The 19,250-nt window shown below is 37.5% G+C and overlaps 1 protein-coding gene across 6 annotated transcripts in view; it reads left to right on the top strand.

Annotated features, from left to right (window-relative positions):
* LOC114376309 (dicer-like protein 4) overlaps window positions 1–19,250 on the top strand; it is a 42,231-nt gene that overhangs the window by 12,905 nt on the left and 10,076 nt on the right. For 5 of the 6 annotated variants that reach the window (XM_028334382.1, XM_028334381.1, XM_028334386.1 and 2 more), the window contains exons 11-22: window positions 81–285; window positions 589–749; window positions 832–1,038; window positions 6,217–6,482; window positions 7,056–7,330; window positions 7,411–7,847; window positions 8,054–8,154; window positions 14,257–14,462; window positions 14,602–14,811; window positions 15,765–16,226; window positions 16,358–16,630; window positions 17,311–17,646. In XM_028334382.1, coding sequence (XP_028190183.1) covers window positions 81–285; window positions 589–749; window positions 832–1,038; window positions 6,217–6,482; window positions 7,056–7,330; window positions 7,411–7,847; window positions 8,054–8,154; window positions 14,257–14,462; window positions 14,602–14,811; window positions 15,765–16,226; window positions 16,358–16,630; window positions 17,311–17,646 — 3,139 coding nt within the window. The remainder of the gene's footprint in view (window positions 1–80; window positions 286–588; window positions 750–831; window positions 1,039–6,216; window positions 6,483–7,055; window positions 7,331–7,410; window positions 7,848–8,053; window positions 8,155–14,256; window positions 14,463–14,601; window positions 14,812–15,764; window positions 16,227–16,357; window positions 16,631–17,310; window positions 17,647–19,250) is intronic. The other variant, XM_028334383.1, reaches the window with a different exon arrangement.

The raw sequence follows: 19,250 nt of genomic DNA, 5'->3' as shown, positions 1-19,250 counted from the left end.
TAATACATGTTTTCATATAGCACAAGTCTCGTTGATATTTGGTTATGAAACTAATATATTTGGGCAAATTCTGATTACATGTTCCAACTCAGGTTGCAAAAGAACATGAAATGTATAATTTTTGTGAATAGAATTGTGACAGCAAGATCCCTGTCATACATACTACAGAAGCTCAAGCTTCTAAGACAATGGAGGAGTGATTTTCTAGTAGGAGTCCATGCTGGACTGAAGAGTATGTCACGAAAGACCATGAACATCATTGTTGATAAATTTCGTTCTGGAGAGGTATTACTATTGGATTTCTCATTAATTTTTAAATGAATTAAACTATACTCCTGTATATGTGTGTATAAGTTGCTAATTCTCATAGAAGATTCTCTGATTTTACCTGATTGGCAATAGATATATTGAGGGAATGTAAAATGTCTCTTACATTGCAAAACTATGAAATAGCTGGGACCTACTGGAGAGTTTTGTAAAAAATATTTTACCTAACTTCTCTTCATGTTCTTTAAATATGTATATATTTCCTAGCTTGTTAGAGAGTTGATCGCTAGTAATGTGCCTGCATGGTCATGCTGTTAACAGTTGAATCTACTGGTTGCAACCAAAGTGGGTGAAGAAGGACTTGACATTCAGACATGTTGTCTCGTCATACGATTTGATCTTCCAGAAACTGTTGCCAGCTTCATACAGTCAAGAGGTCGTGCACGTATGCCTCAGTCAGAATATGCATTTTTGGTGGACAGGTACTACTTTCTAATAGATTTCAGAAGTAATTTAAGCAAATCCATCCATTTGGTTAGTTTTGTAATCATCTTGTTGTTGCAGTGGCAATAAGAAGGAAATTGACGTAATTGATGGTTTCAAGGAAGATGAATACCGAATGAATATGGAAGTTACTTTTCGAACATCCAAGGAGACATACATCATCCCTGAGGAAAGAATATTCAGAATTGATTCGTCTGGTGCTTCTGTTAGTTCTGGATATAGTATCTCATTGCTTCACCAATATTGTTCAAAGCTTCCACACGATGAGTATGAGCTTATTTAAACTAGACCATTTTGATCCAAATTATATACTCTGTGAGATTATGTCTTGATATTATTCCTGCTGTTGTATTTATTATTAGAATATTCTTTTTCCTGTTAATTAGTAATTGATTGATCTTGTAATCAATACTGATTCATGTTTCATATTATAAATAACATGAGGTGTGGTCTACATTGCCACTTCCATTAGTTTCTTCGTAGGAGGGGAATGAATATCCTCTCACACAAGATTTTCACATAATCGTATCATATGAAAAAATTGTCTTTCTTAATTTTCACATAGACTAATATAGATTTTGATAATATCCCTCCTATTCAATGTATATGAAGATAGAGAAATAGGTACAGTGAGAGAGAGATGAGTAGAGAGAGAAACAATGGGGGGGGTGAGTGTCAGGAGTGGCGGTGAGGCAAGAGTGAGAGGTACAGCGAGCTTCCATGCGGACCCACAACGGACATCAGCACACAAGGATGGACAGCAACAAGGATACAGTCGAGAAAATTGGCGGGACAAGAGTGACATATCAACATTCTACTTCACACGATTTACAGAGGACATCACAGAGAAGGAACTATGGTATCATTTCAAGAGGTGGGGTGATGTGAAACAAGAACGGGAGGAGATTTGGATTTGCAAGATTCAAAGGAGTGGAGGATGCGCACGGTTTAGCAAAGAAAATGGACCAGATGGTCATTGGCGGTCTGAAACTGTACGTGAACGTACCCAAGTATGGGAGAGACACGAGGAGGATGGCACCGGCACAACCCAAAACGCAGTGGCACTAACTTGGACCATTTGGAAGCATCGAAATGGGGTGGTTTTTGCTAATCAAACTTTCGAAGGAAGTAAAGTGATGGAAGATGCGATTTTTCTACTATGGACATGGCTTAAACTTTTGGAGAAGGGTTTCACCCTGCATTTCAATCATTGGTCCTCTCATCTCACAGCAGCGTTTTGTAATTAGGGAAAAAAGGTAGTTGTAGTATTATAAGTATTTGTGCTGTGTAGTAGTGTCTTTCCTCAGGGTCAGCTGGTTCTTATTGCATGTATCTTGGCATTCTGAACCAGCTATTAATTCAATCCTCTTATGTATCTATAGTACCTCTGGTACTCATTTTTATAAATGATACTTACTTTTGCTGAGCAAAAAAAAACAATGTTAGATGGAATGTGTTTTCAGACGATTGCTTGGATGTCTTGGAGCCAGTGCTGCACTCCTAAGCATATGGGAGGATTGGGGATCAGAGATATTCAAAGTCTCAACAAGGCTTTGCTGTTCAAATGGAAGTGGATGATGTTCCACCAACCAGACCAGCTTTGGACTAGAATCCTGAACTCTAAGTATAATGGCTGGAGGGGATTGGAGCATGGTCCTAGAAAGCAGTATTTCTCTACTTGGTGGGCTGACTTAAGGGCCATCTCTCAACATCAGAATGTGATCAATGCTGATAATCAAATTAGGTGGAAGCTGGGGAGAGGCGACAAATTCCTGTTTTGGGAAGATCCTTGGGGCGATGAAGGAGTTCCTCTCAAGGACCAATTCCCTGAATTATTCACTATTTCTTCCCAAAGGGATTTAAGAGTGGCAGAGGTGGGATCTTGGACTGAGAATGGGTGGGTCTGGAATATGGTTTGGAGAAGACACTTGTTTGATAACGAGGTGCAGCTAGCCTCTAAATTCATTGATCACATCCATCAAATCAGATTAATTAACAATCTCAATGACACCTGGATTTGGAGAGCTGAATCCACTGGGGTTTTCACATCTAAATCTGGTTATCAAGTTATTAAAGCTGATAGGGATGATGAAGGTCAGTACCTGGGATTCAAGAAACTCTGGGAGATTAAACTCCCTCCTAAAGCCCTCTCCTTTGTTTGGAGGTTACTATGGGATAGACTTCCCACGAAGGACAACTTGATTAAGAGGCAGATTCAGGTGGATAATGATTTATGCCCCTTCTGTCATAGTCAACCTGAAACTGCATCCCACTTATTTTTCACTTGTGGCAAAACTATGCCTATATGGTGGGAATTCCTATCTTGGATAAAGGAAGAAAAGGTGTTTCACTGCAGACCTTTGGATAATTTTCTCCAACACTTCTCCTCAGCAGTTTCAAAGGATGCTAACATAAGAAGGACAATGTGGTGGATAGCAGTTACAAGCTCAATTTGGAGGCTCAGAAATGATATAATTTTCCAGAATCAAACCTTTGATATCACTAGACTGACAGATAGCACTCTGTTCCTCTTATGGACCTGGTTGAGGGGTTGGGAAAGGAATTTCCAGATTCCTTATTATAGTTGGTCTTCAAATATATCTATAGCTTTTAGTTAAAGCTTCTGTTAGTAGGGATTTCATCTGTGTAGGGTATTGTATCTCCTGAATTTTTAGGACCCTTTTCTGTATTATGTAGTACCTCTGGTACTTGTTATTACATATTACATATTATCTTCGCTTTCCAAAAAAAAAAGACAATTAACCAACAACAGAAAGAAATGCTGATGGGGAGGTTTTGGGAGGAGGAAGTAAAAGAGGCCATGTGGGACTGTGGGAGTGAGAAAAGTCCAGGTCCAGATGGTCTCAATTTCAAGTTCATCAAGAAATTTTGGGTCACCATCAAGCCCGATGTCCTTCGATTTTTGGATGAATTCTATGTTAAGGAATGCTTCCCAAAGGGATGCAATGCATCCTTTATAGCATTAATCCCAAAGATGGCTGATCCACAAGGATTGAATGATTATAGACCTATTTCACTCATAGGCTGTGTCTACAAGATCGTGAGTAAGGTTCTGGCCAACAGATTGAAGAAAGTGATGGCTTCCATTATAGATGAACGCCAGTCTGCATTTATAGGTGGTAGGCACCTGTTGCACAATGTCATTATAGCAAATGAAGTGGTGGAGGAAGCTAAGAGGAGTCATAAACCATGCCTTGTGTTCAAAGTTGATTATGAAAAGGCATACGATTCAGTCTCATGGAAATTTTTGAAATACATGATGAGAAGGATGGAGTTTTGTCCCAAATGGATACAATGGATTGAGGGGTGTTTATCATCTGCCTCTGTTTCGATTTTGGTGAATGGGAGTCCCTCGGCTGAATTTACCCCTCAAAGAGGCCTTAGGCAAGGCAATCCACTAGTGCCCCTTCTTTTTAATATTGTTGCTGAGGGTCTAAATGGTTTGATGAGACAAGCTGTGGAGAAAAACATATTTAGAGGGTATCCAGTGGGTAGCCACAGAGTGAGCATCAGCCTGTTACAATACGCGGATGACACAATTTTTTTTGGGGAGGCATCAATGGAGAACACTAAGGCAATCAAATCAATTTTGAGGACCTTTGAACTTGTTTCAGGCCTCAAACTTAATTTTGCAAAGAGCAACTTTGGTGCAATCGGTATGCCGGAATCGTGGAAGCAAAATGAAGCTGATTTCTTGAATTGTAATCTGCTGTCCATTCCTTTTGTGTACTTGGGGATCCCCATTGGGGATAACCCGAGGAGATGTCAGTTGTGGGATCCTATAATTAAAAAGTGTAAGAAGAAATTAGCTAAGTGCAAGCAGAGACATATCCTTTGGGGGGAGAGTTACACTCATACATTCAGTCCTAACATCTATACCTATTTATTTTCTTTCATTTTTCAGGATTCCTAGAAGGGTGGTGGAAAGATTGGTGCGTATTCAGCGAAGATTCCTTTGGGGTGGTGGACCTGAACACAACAAGATTGCTTAGGTCAAATGGGAAACTGTGTGTCTCCCAAAAGACAAAGGGGGGCTAAGAATTAAGGACATCAACAGCTTCAACCTTGCATTGCTGGCCAAATGGAAATGGAGCTTGTTCCAAAATCACACAGGCCTATAGGCTAGAGTGTTGGAGTTGAAGTATGGTGGGTGGAGGGGTTTAGATGAAGCATCACGTGATTCTAATGAGTCCATATGGTGGAGGGATCTGAAATTGGCACTCCACCATCCACAAACTAAGAATGCTTTTCATAATGGTTTGGTGTGGAAGTTGGGGTGTGGCGACCGAATCAAGTTTTGGGAGGATGGGTAGCTTCATGATGGGACAACATTACTTGCCAAATACCCTAGGCTATATCTTAATTCCTGTCAACAGCAACATTCAGCAAATGGGAGCTCATACCGACACAGGTTGGGAATGGGACCTTAAATGGAGGAGGCATTTGTTTGACAGTGAGGTATCTATGGCTGGCAGTTTTCTGGGTGAGGTGGCAGGCATACAGGTTCAGATTAATTGCAGGGATGATTGGGTCTGGTTAAGTCACCAATATTCAGCAAAATCAGCCTATGATATGCTGAGGGGGGATATAGTACAGGGAGATGATGTTGCAGATTTTGTGGAATTGTGGAAGCTAAGGATCCCAACCAGAATTGCAGTTTTTGTATGGAGGTTACTTCGAGATAGATTGCCAACTAAAGTAAATCTGTGCAGGCGGCAGGTGGCAATTAATGAATCAAGCTGCCCATTCTGTGGGAACGCGGAGGAGGACGCGGCGCATTTTTTCTTTCACTGCAGTAAAATTTTACCTCTTTGGTGGGAATCTATGTCTTGGGTGAGCGTATCTAGTGTATTTCCACAGCATCCAAGGCATCATTTTGCCCAACATATGACTGCCGGGGTGGAAGGAATTCGGGCAACTAGATGGAGGTCTTGGTGGGCGGCTCTTACATGGTTATATGGCAGCTGAGGAACAACATTATATTCTCAAGTGGGACTTTCAACGGAAACAAACTGATGGAGGACTCCCTATTTCTACTTTGGACGTGGCTCAAAAACTATGAGAAAGATTCTATATCTCACTACAATCAGTGGTCATCTAACCTTAGAGAGGCTTTTGTTTTTAGACAAGGAAAGCAGTCATAGTGTATTGATAATTGTATAACCAAGCTGTCTAATGTGGTTCCCAGCAAGACTGCTGTCAAGTGTCTAGTCTGGCTTGGGAACCATTTATCTGGATTTTTGTTGTAATCACGGTACCTCTGGTACTCAGATTCATTTCTCATATATATATATATATATATATATTTATTTATCTTTGCTGACCAAAAAAAATAGTAAAACACTGTTATATACTCAACCAACTAGTTCCATGTAAATAAAGTACAAATCTTGTGTTTTAAAATGTAATAATCTATCTTTACAGGTACTTTGACCCCAAGCCAAGTTTTCATTACTTAGATGATTCAGGGGGAATTTCCTGCCACATAACATTGCCTTCCAATGCACCAATAAACCAAATTTTGGGTACACCACAGTTATCTATGGAGGCTTCCAAAAGAGAAGCTTGCCTGAAAGCAATAGAAGAACTGTATAATTTAGGCGCTTTAAGTGATTGTCTCTTGCCAAAACAAGATGATGCAGAGCCTGAGGTACAGGTTTCAGGCTCTTCTGATGAAGATGAATGTGAAGGTCAAACTTCAGTTGCTTTCTGATAAGCCATTACTTTCATTGTCTTTCACTGGGTTGCCAAAAATTACTGTTCAAATTGTATTTTGCAATAAACTGTTGAGCATATTTACTTGTCAATAACTATATTAAGGAGAGCGACTATTCCAGCATGTTGCCATGCTGATCATTTTCAGACCTTTCAAATACTACATAATCCATTGTTGGTAATTATTTTTGTAACATACCTGTCTACGGATTTAGTGTTAATCCCATTGTCAGTGTATAAACTTCTACACCATCATTCAATCATGTGTTGCCAGATCATTAGAAGGTTTTTTCTCCTCTCATGTAGTTATTGTCACAAACTCTTTTGTGATGATACAATAACACATGATTGGAAGAGAGTGTAAAAGTTTTACTCCAAAATGAATCAAATCAAAATTTTCTTATGTGTTGATAATCTTTAATGGGAAGCTTTTTATTTGTTTTCAGATGTAGTACCGTTACTATGTTGATTACTATCAACTTATGTCTCTAGGGATGTGACTATATCATATGTTGTGTTGTACTATATTTATTTTCCTTTTTTAGCAGATGCCATATCAAGAGGAAAATTACATGAGATGCTAGTTCCTTCTGCCTTTGGACAGTCATGGATAAATGAGGATAACATTGTCCGTCTCAACTCTTACTACATAAAATTTTGTCCCTATCCAGAGGACAGGGTCTACAAAGAGTTTGGTCTATTCATGATGGCCTGTCTTCCGATGGAGGCTGAGAAATTGGAACTTGATCTCCATCTTGCTCATGGTCGATCTGTGATGACAATATTTGTCCCATTTGGAGTTGTAGAATTTAACAAAGATGAGGTAAGTGGTGTGTGTATGTGTGTGCTTTATTTTATTTTAAGAATTTTGTTAATTAATGCTTGGAGTTTTCCATCCTGCAGATTAAGATGGCAGAGAATTTTCAAGAAATGTTCCTCAAAATTATTCTTGATAGATTAGAATTCATTTCCGAGTTTGTAGACTTGGGTATGAGTGCTGAATCTCACTCAGGCACATCAACCTTCTACCTTTTGCTTCCAGTTGTATTGCAAGAATATGGAAATGCCATGGAAGTAGATTGGAAGATAGTGAAGAGATGCCTTTGTTCACCAATTTTCAGGCATCCAGCTGATACTATGGATAAAAAAGTTTTCCCTTTAGATATTCACCTGCAACTTGCCAATGGTTACAGAAGTGTAAGAAATGTCGAGAATAGTTTAGTGTATGCCCCACATAAGAAGAACTTTTATTTTGTCACGAATGTTAACTATGAAAAGAATGGATATAGTCCTCATAATGATTCAGGCACTTCAAGCTATGTGGATTACTTCATTGAAAAGTAGGTATCTGTTTATTATTATGGGTTCATTCTTGTGTTATTTTGGTTTTGCATCCCTAATTCTTCTATGTCGATGAAGGCATTTATATTTATGGGGGCTTTTGTAAAATTGCTGATTAACTGATGGAATTGGATATCTGAGAATGTTGGAATATCATATATTGTGCTTATAATATTTGACAAAAATATGCATGCTTGAATGCCAGGTTTTCCATTCACCTCAAATGTCCGAAGCAACCACTTCTGCATGTGAAACCGGTCTCCAATTTGCACAACCTGTTACACAACAGAAAGCGTGAGGATGCAGGTATTGTATTGGATATGTTATTTTTAGCGTTAGAGTCTGACAGGAACAGTGTTGATTAAAAAGAAAAATAGAGCCAAAGCTCCTTACAACCAGAAAATATTTTGAAAGCCTTGGAATGTAAAACAGCAACTCCAGGAATAAATGTGACTGAAAAAGAGACTCCACAAAGAAAATCTCAGCCTTAGGAATGGAGAACCCCACTTAAACCATGTTCTACCAAAATTGTCCCTATGTTCCTTCCCACTATCACGATCCCCCTTAGTCATTTTGCGCCCATTCAGTTAGGATTCTCTACTATTCTCTTTGTTTCAGCTCAGCATACTCATCATTCCTTTCATCTCCCCCCTTGGACCATAACTAACTCCTCTTTTGCCCCATTATCCATAATCTGAGGCCCCCTTGATGTTTCTTCTTGAGTAAACACAAGATATGGGCAATAGAGCTTAATCAACTAAGACATGAGAATTTAGTTTTTGTTACCTAAAACCTTTTACGAGCTAGTGGAATGACAAAAACATGCTAGGAAGAGATGTGGTAGGGTGGGCTAATGCGTAAAATATGTTAGGTTCGCACAAGAACAAATGTACCCTACGCAATAATAACAGTGGACTCGAAGGTCCGAATATCAACCCCAAAGAACCAATTGTATTCCCAGTTAGTTAAGTTTATTAAATTAATAATAGAGATGATTGAAAAGAGGATTTAAATATTTTCATGATTTTAGTTTTTATAAGAAAACAAATAAACAAATATAAAGATAGTATTAGTGTATTAAGTAAGTTTTACTTTGTGATTTAGTTAAGGGGGAGTATGAGGCTCTTCTTAACAATAAAACATGGGATCTTATTCCTCTTCCCAAAGACAGACAAAGCGTGGGTTGTAGGTGGGTCTTCAGAATTAAGTGAGCTGTAAGTGGGTCTTCAGAATTAAGGAGAATGCTGATGGGACTATTAACAGGTTCAAGGCTAGGTTAGTGGCTAAAGGATTTCATCAGGTTGTTGGTTGTGACTTTAATGAAGCCTTTTCTCCTGTGATAAAACCTGTTACAATCAGGCTAATTATCACTCTTGCTCACACTAATAAATGGGATTTGTTCCAGCTAGATGTCAACAATGCCTTTTTAAATGGCCATCTTGAACAGACTATCTACATGCAGGAACCACAAGGCTTCGAAAGTTCAGATAAAACCTTGGTTTGCAAGCTACAAAAAGCTTTGTATGGCCTCAAACAAGCTCCAAGACAGTGGTTGGATAGGCTCAAAGGAACTCTTTTACAGCTTGGGTTTGTGGCCAGCAAGTGCGATCCTTCGTTGTCTGTTTATTAAGACAAAGGGCACATTATCTACATTCTTGTTTATGTAGATGATATTATTATTACTGGTACCTCCAATGTTGTAATTCAGCAACTCACCACTAAGCTGCATTCCAATTTTTCTCTTAAACAATTGGGAAAACTTGACTATTTTCTTGGTATTGAAATCAAATCACTGGCTGACGGGACTATTCTATGGACTCAAAGCAAATATACAAGAGATTTGCTTCAGAAAACCAAAATGGCATAAGCACAACCTATTTCTTCCCCTATGATTGCTAATTGCAAGTTAACCAAAGCTGACTCGGATTTATTCGGTGATCCATCTCTCTATCGATCTGTTGTTGGTGCTCTTCAATACACAACCATTACAAAACCTGAGTTAAGCTATGTTGTGAACAAGGTCTATCAGTTCATGGCTAATCATATGGACTCTCACTGGACAACTGTTAAATGCATTCTAAGGCACCTCAAAGGCTCTATTCATCATGGTCTGCATTTGAAGGCTGCTCCTTCCTTAGAGGTGGCAGACCTGGTGGATTGCTTTGACATGGTGTATTTGGCAGCATAGGAATAGGATGGTCTTCCAAAATGAAAGTTTCAACAGTCATAAAGTGATGGAGCATGCTCTATTTTATTGCTGAACCTGGCTTAAAAATCTGGAGAAAGGATTTGATATCCTGTTTCACTTATGGTTCAGTAACATTAGGGATAGTTTTTTGTGTTGAGGGGGGATAGTTTATATAATACAAGTTAGGCTGGATGGGTACCTAGCGGTTAGCTAGATCTTTGGTTTCCTAATTCAAGTTGGTTAGCATGTATTAGGTCACTACAGTTCTGCACCTTGCAAGTGCTAGGATGTATATATAACTATACTGCTTGTACTATTGTTAATATTCTATATAATATATATATACTTTTGCTGATAAAAAAAAAGGCTGCTCTTCCTCTCAGCCTTTTACTATCAAAGCCCTGTGTGATGCTGATTGGGCCTCGGATCTAGATGATAGAAGGTCTACCTTTGGTGCAGTGATTTATTTTGGTCCTAATTTGGTCTCATGGTGGTCCAAGAAACAACAAATTGTGGCTAGATCTTCCACTAAAGTTGAATACAGGAGCTCGACTCAAGCCACGACTGAAGTTACATGGATTCAAACTCTCTTAACAAAGTTATTGTTCTTTTTCAGACCCCAGAGATTTACTATGACAACCAAAGTGCAGCTATATCACTCATAATCTAGTTTTTCATTCCCGGACTAAGCACATGAAAATTGACATCTTTTTTTGTCAAGGAGAAAGTCTTAGCTAAAGAGCTCAAAGTGTATCATATTCCTGCTATAGATCAATGGGCTGATTCCCTCACTAAGCCTTTATCACCAACTCGATTTCTCTTTCTTAGGTCCAAACTCAATGTTGTTGAGTCCATTTCTGATTCTCAACCCCATTGAGTTTAAGGGGAGGGGGGGTATTAGTGTATTAAGTAAGTTTTACTTTGTGTAACCAGAAGACTTAATAGAAAGGCCTTGGCCATTACCAATGTATATTTGGTCTGGCCTTCAAATGGACCAAGCTGCTAGATGTTTTGAGACTCTCCAGTTACGTAGAACGATGCACCCGAATCAGGTATCCAAGTAGTAGAGTTAGGATCTTGATTTTTAGAATTAACCAGCATTGCACTAGGTTAGGAGTCTTTGTGAGAATTAGTTCCCTGATTTTGTTCTAAACCGAAGGTGTTTGATGAATTGCTTTGAAATACTGGTTCCATCAGAGTGAGAGACGCATTTGGCTCAAAATCAGAATCATAGCGAAAATGACACATCGTTGCTGTGTGACCAAATTTGAAGCAAACTTGGCACTGAAAATTTGCATAACGACCGGGGCCTCTACCGCCACCACGGCGACCTCCATTGCCGCAGTCAGAATCATTGCCTCCATGACTGTAGCCTCCGCCATGACTGAAGCCACCACGATTTCCAAAATAATTGGATCAATTTTGTGAATTGAAATTATTCGAGGATGAATTGTAAGAATTTGAAGATGAATTGTAACCTTGAGCAACATTAATCGAAGGTGAATTAGCAAAGCGCTTCTGAAACTTTTTCATGTATGCCTCATGTGCGAGCAACAGTGCCACTACTTCTCTAATCGGAAGTGATTCCAACTTACTTTTGATCATTGATCACTGGACCGTACTCCTCTGGTAGGCCTTCAAGAATCACGTCAAGGTGTTCACGCAGAAAAATAGGATCTCCGCACGATCCAAGCGCACCGACTATGCATTTGATGCGCAAAAGAAACTCACAGATTGTTTTCTGTTCAGACATTGTAGTTCTGAGTTCTATTCGAAGTATCCTAGCTTTCGCACGTGTTTGCTTTTGAAAATACTCATGGATCTGCTCCCAAAGCTGATATGAATGAACGCATCTGATAATTCGAGATATGATTGAAACTTAAAGAGTCGATTGGAGCCACGACAAGAGAATCTGATCTTATTGTTCCCAATTGGTGTATGCTGGATTTTCATTTCCAGCTTCACAATCTGCCTCTGTGAGAAAGCGCATCGGGATCTAAGGACTTGCCACGAAACGCTGAAGTCTATGAGCCTTGATGACAGATTCTACTTGTTGCCTCCATAGCAGGGAGTTAGAATCATCTAACTTCTGAGAAATCGGATGAAAAGAAGTAGCGGAAGCAAAATTCTGATTTGTCACCATGGATAGACCTTAAGCTCTGGATACCATCATAGAGTTTGAGAGAGAGAAAAAGAAGAAAGATGAAAGATATTATTATTGATTTAGAAAGAAAAGGTCAGTTACAAATTAATTTTGTTTCTCTATTTATGGAGAAAACAAATATGGTTACACATAACTTGACTAAGGCAGTTAACTAACCAAAGTTAGTTACTGCTCTAATAGAAATAATTGTTCTAACAGAATCACAAGTGTTCTAACTGAATCATAATTGCTCTAACAGAATAACAACTGCTCTAACTGAATCACAAAGTAAAACTTACTTAATACCCTAATAGAGAGGTTTAAGTAACGATAAGAATGATCAGGAGTTATGACTGACTGATACCAATTTTCTCTTAATCCTAGTCTTAATGAAATTCCCCCAGTTAATTATCGATTTTCAAAATCAACTAAAACCTATGATCAAGATTAGAAGATGTTTTTTTGCCTTAAATGAATACCCCAATGATCATGGATCTATCAATTTAATCCAAATGATTAAATCAATTTTAGGGATGATTAATTAAAGATTAACTAATCTATTGGAATTACCCAAATAGTTTGGATCATGCAATTTGGTATAAAACATTATCTACCAATTACATGCAGAAGATCACTACTATGCAATCGATTGAGTATTAAAATGACCCGTTCCAAATAAACATTAAAATAAGGAAGATAATTAATTAACATAAAACAATGAAGAATTTCATTTAGATTAAGGAGAGGAGTACAAATGGATAGCTACATCATTACTCTCGAACTAAGGGGACTAGCCATTTATGATCAGAGCAAAACTAAAGAAATCTTAGAGAGAGAGAAAACATCACTAACAAAATTGAGGTGAAGTGAGATATTATTCAACCCAAACAGAAACCGAGTATAATACAGTTTATATAGCAGTTACGATACTGTAACTGTCAACTAACTTGAGTTAGTTAGTGCAACTGCTGAACAGTTGTCCTAACTAATTGTCAACTAACATAGCTGTAACTGCCTAACTAATGTAAACCAACTATAGTTAGACTAACAGAGTAACATAACTGTGTAACAGCATGACTAAATGAAAAGAAAGAGTTACACTGAGTAAGTATACTCCTATAAAAACTAGCAATTCTATATAGAGTAAACATAGACATACCAATAGGCAGGAACAATGATCACGAGATCCGTTCTAACGGTGTTGTCCACACTCTTCAGCTTTCAAAAGCCCTCAAGGTTCTCTCAAATTCGTAAAAAGATAAGAATAAAATTGAATGCCTTTATTTATAAGTCAGAGACCTCTATATATAGCTTCCTAAAGATAAATACACGAAAATGTGCATTACGACCATGGTGAATCCACCTCACCACAACCGTCGTCGAAAGTAACACTGAAGCCTTGGGTTATGGATTGACTACGACTCTCTTGGTTGACCACCGCCGTGGTGAGGTCACTCTTTATCAAATCCTTGATGCTATTCTGAAAGGGCTGTTATCATTTGACTATAGCTGTGTTGATGACCATGGCCGTGGTGAATGGATCACATCCATTATCAAGTGCAGAGTCTTCAAATCTTCATAAATTTGTGTAATTTCTAACTCTTTCACTCAATTGAGTGATTGTACTTTTGCAATACAAAACTAGTATCCAAATGTGAGTTTTACTAAAAAAAATGCATACAAAATGACACAAAAAATCACATAAAATACCACCCATAAAGTTGGTTTATCATGGGCTTACTGCTATTGACGTGCAATGAGGAAGGATTTGCTGCTGAGAAGTGGACAATGATATACATTACAGATATACAATCCAAAATTAGTTCTTAAGATTGATCCTAATTGATTCTTCCATATATACATGATATGCTACCATAAATAATCTAGATATTATAATTTTGATTTCTGACAATTTGTGTCCTGTGAGCATTTCTTTATGATTTTGTGTTAGCAATTTAAAAAGTGTACTGTGCATTGACTACTTTCAAATTTGTATCTTGATTTTGAATTTATCTTGTATTCTGATCATTTTTCAGAATCTTATCTAATGTATGTAACTTTTGAATGTCAATGACAGAACCACAGGAGCTGGACGAATACTTAATTTATTTGCCTCCTGAGCTTTGTGAACTAAAAGTAATAGGTTTTTCGAAGGATATTGGCAGTTCCATATCTTTGCTGCCCTCAATTATGCATCGTCTTGGAAACTTGCTGGTGGCTATTGAACTAAAGCACATGCTATCTTCTTCCTTTCCAGAAGCAGCTGAAATTAGTGCCATTAGAGTAAGGCCTTATTAAATTCAATGTATTATTTACATTATTTTCAAGTAGTGTATTCTTATTCACATCTAACCATTGCAGTGCTTATATGGGACAGATGAATCTTGTATGCAGCTACTAACAATTGTGAACAAATTACTAGGTTTTAGAGGCTCTCACCACTGAGAAGTGTCAGGAGCGCTTTTCCCTTGAAAGACTTGAAGTGCTTGGTGATGCTTTCCTTAAATTTGCTGTTGCACGTCATTTTTTTCTCATGCATGACAGCCTTCATGAAGGAGACCTTACAAAAAGGCGTTCCAATGCTGTAAATAATTCCAATTTGTTTAAGTTGGCTATTAAGCGCAATTTGCAGGTAGAGTTATACTAGCACATCCCTGCTTCATTTACTAAGAAAGTATAATTATTCTTATTTATTGATTTTCTGTTAGACTAGGGTTTCCACAGCCGCCACATTCCATTTCAAAACAAAATCACCTGTTGATGCTTTCTTAGAACGTTGATCTCTCATTAAGACCATGAGAAAAAAAAGATATACGTGGGAAATAATTTTAATAAATACCTAATTAATTAATATATATACTAAAATTATATTGGCAATGAAAAACATATAGTGCCGGATTTGAGTCTGTCTTTAATTTCTAGCTCACCCACCCTTATCGTTTTAGGAGATAGATAGACACAGGACTCTACCAGGAATCCCCCATTTCCTGCTCTGGGACCTACTACTGTGTCTCAAAATTGTTGAGCCAAAATGAGAGGTTCAAATCCTATTTATGAAGTTAATTCATGCATTTGATGTAAGGTTTCCTGGATGGATTAAATGGTGGATAAGTTCTTTTCTATCACATAAACTCCTAATAATTAACTACCTACAATCCTTTAACAGATCCTTCCTGACTAACTTGGATCTCAGTTCCCATCAAAATAACACTTGGATAACATAAATCCAAACCCTATACAATTCCTAACTGAGGATTAAAGATACTGGAGTTTTCCCTAGAACTGAATAATAGAAATTAACTGAACCATTTAGTAGGGCTTATTACCTTGATAAGATTTTTCTATCTTGATATCAGGCTTTAGAATGGGTTAATGTATATATTTTAGGTCTTTGTATATATATTAGGTTGTGTTATTTTATTCTAGTCTGGCTCATTCAACCCATAGGCCATGATTATATATTATTCTATCTTGTAATCTTTTATTTTTTATCAATAGCAAAACACTTTCTCTCTTCATTTTCACAGTGCATATTTTTATTTACTGACTTGAGTCTTATCTCTATCTCCTCGCTCCCTCTTGCAGGTCTATATATGCAATCAGACATTTGATCCCACTCAGTTTTATGCATTGGGCCGTCCTTGCCCAAGAGTTTGTAGCAATGAAACCGAAGAAAGCATACACTTTTGTTTAAATTCTGTTATGCAACAAGGAAAAGCAACTGAAACCCGATGTAGCAAAAATCATCATTGGTTACATAGGAAAACAATTGCTGATGTGGTTGAAGCTCTGGTTGGAGCATTCCTAGTTGACAGTGGCTTTAAAGCTGCAATTGCCTTTCTTTCATGGATTGGCATACAAGTTGATTTTGAAGCTTCACAAGTGGTTGATATCTGCATAGCAAGTGCTAGCTATTCCCCTCTTTCTTCTGAAGTAGACATTCCTTCTCTTGAAGGTAAGCTAGGACATCACTTTTTTCATAAAGGTCTGCTTCTCCAGGCATTTGTACATCCTTCTTACAATAAGCTTGGAGGAGGCTGTTATCAGGCAAGTGTAACTTTTCTTTTCCCTCCCAGTGTTCTGACTTCATATAAGAATTATTTCCTTTACTTTATAGATCTATGAATCCTAGTGAGACATTTGATCTTTAATTTTTAAAATGTGATAATTCTTTGCAGCGATTGGAGTTTCTTGGAGATGCTGTCTTGGATTATTTGATTACTTCATATCTATTCTCAGCTTATCCCAAACTAAAGCCTGGTCAATTGACAGATTTGAGATCATTGTCTGTTAACAACAAGGCATTTGCTTGTCTAGCGGTAGATCGCAGTTTTGATAATTTTCTTTTATGTGATTCAAGTGGCCTGTCTGAGGCAATAAAAAAGTATGTGGACTATGTTAGAAGACCTGTGTCAGATAATGGCATTAAAGAAGGGCCAAAATGTCCCAAGGTAGATAGTATGACCTTTATATAAAGTTGCTACACCTGGTTGTTGTTGTTGTTGTTATGCATTTACTCATCTAAGATGAAGTTCCTAAAGCATTATGTCTGTATTCATTTCAAAGTTTGCTTTAGGTATTTTACTTGGAATAATGCTACTCCCACACACGACACCTCACATCTGTAAAGTTTCCATTATTTGATCATAGCTCACCTACACTTTGATTCTGCCATCTATGCTTGATGTAAATTGATGTGCACCCACTGTCCCACAAGATGTGTACCAAGCATTATTCTTTTACTTGGAAATGACAAGAGCAAATAAATGGAATACTAAAAGAGAACCCAAGCCCTTGTGTAGGAAGAAGACACAGAAAACCCATCCAAATGATTGCCAATATTTTTGCAAAAAAGCACAAAATAAGCCAGTACATGTTGGGTGGGAAAGCCTGACGCGTGACAGTCAACTGAACAAATTATTTATTATATTGAGATAAGATGACAAATTTACCTTCTGCTCTATGATTTGTGTTATGGACATGAGTAACTCTTCTAGGAACATTACGAGTCTTTTGTTTGTCCAATTCAAGCAGCTCATAAGTTAATTAAGTTTCTGATAGGTGTGCATTGCTTTGTTATTTTGCATCAAAAGGTATATGGGGTATAAATTGACATCATTGGTTTCTTCAGGCACTGGGTGACTTAGTGGAATCTTGTGTTGGTGCCATCCTTCTTGATTCAGGGTTCAATTTGAACAAAGTTTGGAAGATTATGACTTCATTCTTGGACCCAATCATGAAATTCTCATCAAGCTTGCAGCTCAGTCCTGTTAGGGATTTGCGAGAACTTTGCCAATCTCATAATTTGGAGTTGGAGTTTCTGCCAGTGCCCTCAAAATTGACTAAAAGGTTTTCAGTTGAAGCTAAAGTGAGTGGGAATGGTGTATGTGAAACAGCTTCAGCAACTGGCCAAAATAAAAAAGAGGCTTGCAGAATTGCTTCACAGCTACTTTTTTTAAAGTTCAAGGTAAAGCAATCATGTTAAGTTTTATTTTTTCCATCCTTATTTTCTCAACTCAACACCTTAGGATTAGCATTTCTTTATTGTACGGTGACACCACAGGTGAGTATATTACTTTTGTGATTCATGTAAACAAGGGTAATAATCATATTTTAACTTTTTCTGCTGATGTGGTGAAATCAGTTGTGCTTATATTCCTTAAATTTCTAAATACTCTAGTTGTTAATGAAACAAGTGTTCTAGTTTAAGATGTTCCTTGTTTCTTCATTTGGAGCTACTTTTGATCAAGTTCAGAATAATGCAATAGTACCTCTTTTTCCCGAAATGAGAAGCTTGGTAGTAACGTCATATTTTTTTTACTGTGGAGTTCTTGTAAGTTGAATTGCTATACTAGATAGATTGGCTCACTTAGTCCAACAGATTATGGACAAATTTCATTATTATATATTCATTTTCCTTTATATTTTCCGTAGAGCTGTCTAGTGTATTATGTTTGCTTTCTTCTGCCAAGTTCTATTCTTTATATAACTTTAGTTTGGGCCGATCGAAAATAGTACTACCTCCAATCCTATATATAAGAAACAACTGTCTAATTTATCAAGATCAGTAAACGTGGTTAGATTGGTTAACTTGTCATAAATTTTAATTTTATTCCAAAATGGTACATTAAATGATTTAAGAGATAATTATTTTTTAAAAGATAATTTTTCAACCTATGAGTATACCTTGCGTTAAGAAGAGAGTGAGAGAAGCAAAGCTATTTTGAATATGTCTTTCTGGGTTTTATCTTCCACCCAGTCAAAATGATTACATGGATAATAAATAACTATTCTTGTTTTCAAGAGAACAATTAAAATATCACAATTTTCTAAGATACATTGAACCCAACTAACTATTAACTAAGCTACTTGAAAGGAAATTATCATTAAATGCTCCTCTTTTCAACACTCCCCCCCAAGCTGGAGAATAGATTTTATCCATTCCCAGCTTGTATAATATTAACTTCGTACCCCATTGCCCAGAGGCTCTTCGCTATGCGAAGGTATGGGGGAGGGATGTTGTACGCAGCCTTACCCTTGCATATGCAAAGAGACTGTTTCCGGATTCCCAGCTTGTATAATATTCTATCAAAATTTGGAGTGTGCAATCCTTTAGTGAGAATATCTACAAGTTGACCTTGTGAAGGCACATATGGAGTGCAAATCAAACCACTATCCAACTTTTCCTTGATAAAATGTCTATCCACTTCAATGTGTTTTATTCGATCATGTTGTACAAGATTATGGGCTATGCTGATTGCTGACTTATTATCACTGTAGAGCTTCATAGGTCCGTCCCATTTAATCTTCGAGTCTTCTAAGATGATTTTTAACCAAAGCAATTCACAAATACCTTGTGCCATAGCCCAAAATTCAGCTTCAGCTCTAGATCGTGCTACAACATCTTGTTTTTTACTCTCCAAGTTACCAAGTTTCCTCCTAGAAAGGTACAATATTTGGAAGTGGATTTACTATCAGTTATTGATCCTTCATTGTTAGCATTCGTATAAGCTTCAAGTATTGTATTCCCATTTCTTTTGTACAAAATTCCTCTTCCTGGTGTCCCCTCAA

Source organism: Glycine soja, chromosome 11 (assembly GCF_004193775.1).
Source record: "Glycine soja cultivar W05 chromosome 11, ASM419377v2, whole genome shotgun sequence".
NCBI lineage: Eukaryota > Viridiplantae > Streptophyta > Magnoliopsida > Fabales > Fabaceae > Glycine > Glycine soja.
The sequence above is the reverse complement of the archived record's forward strand: the minus strand, read 5'-3'. Positions and strand labels throughout refer to the sequence as shown.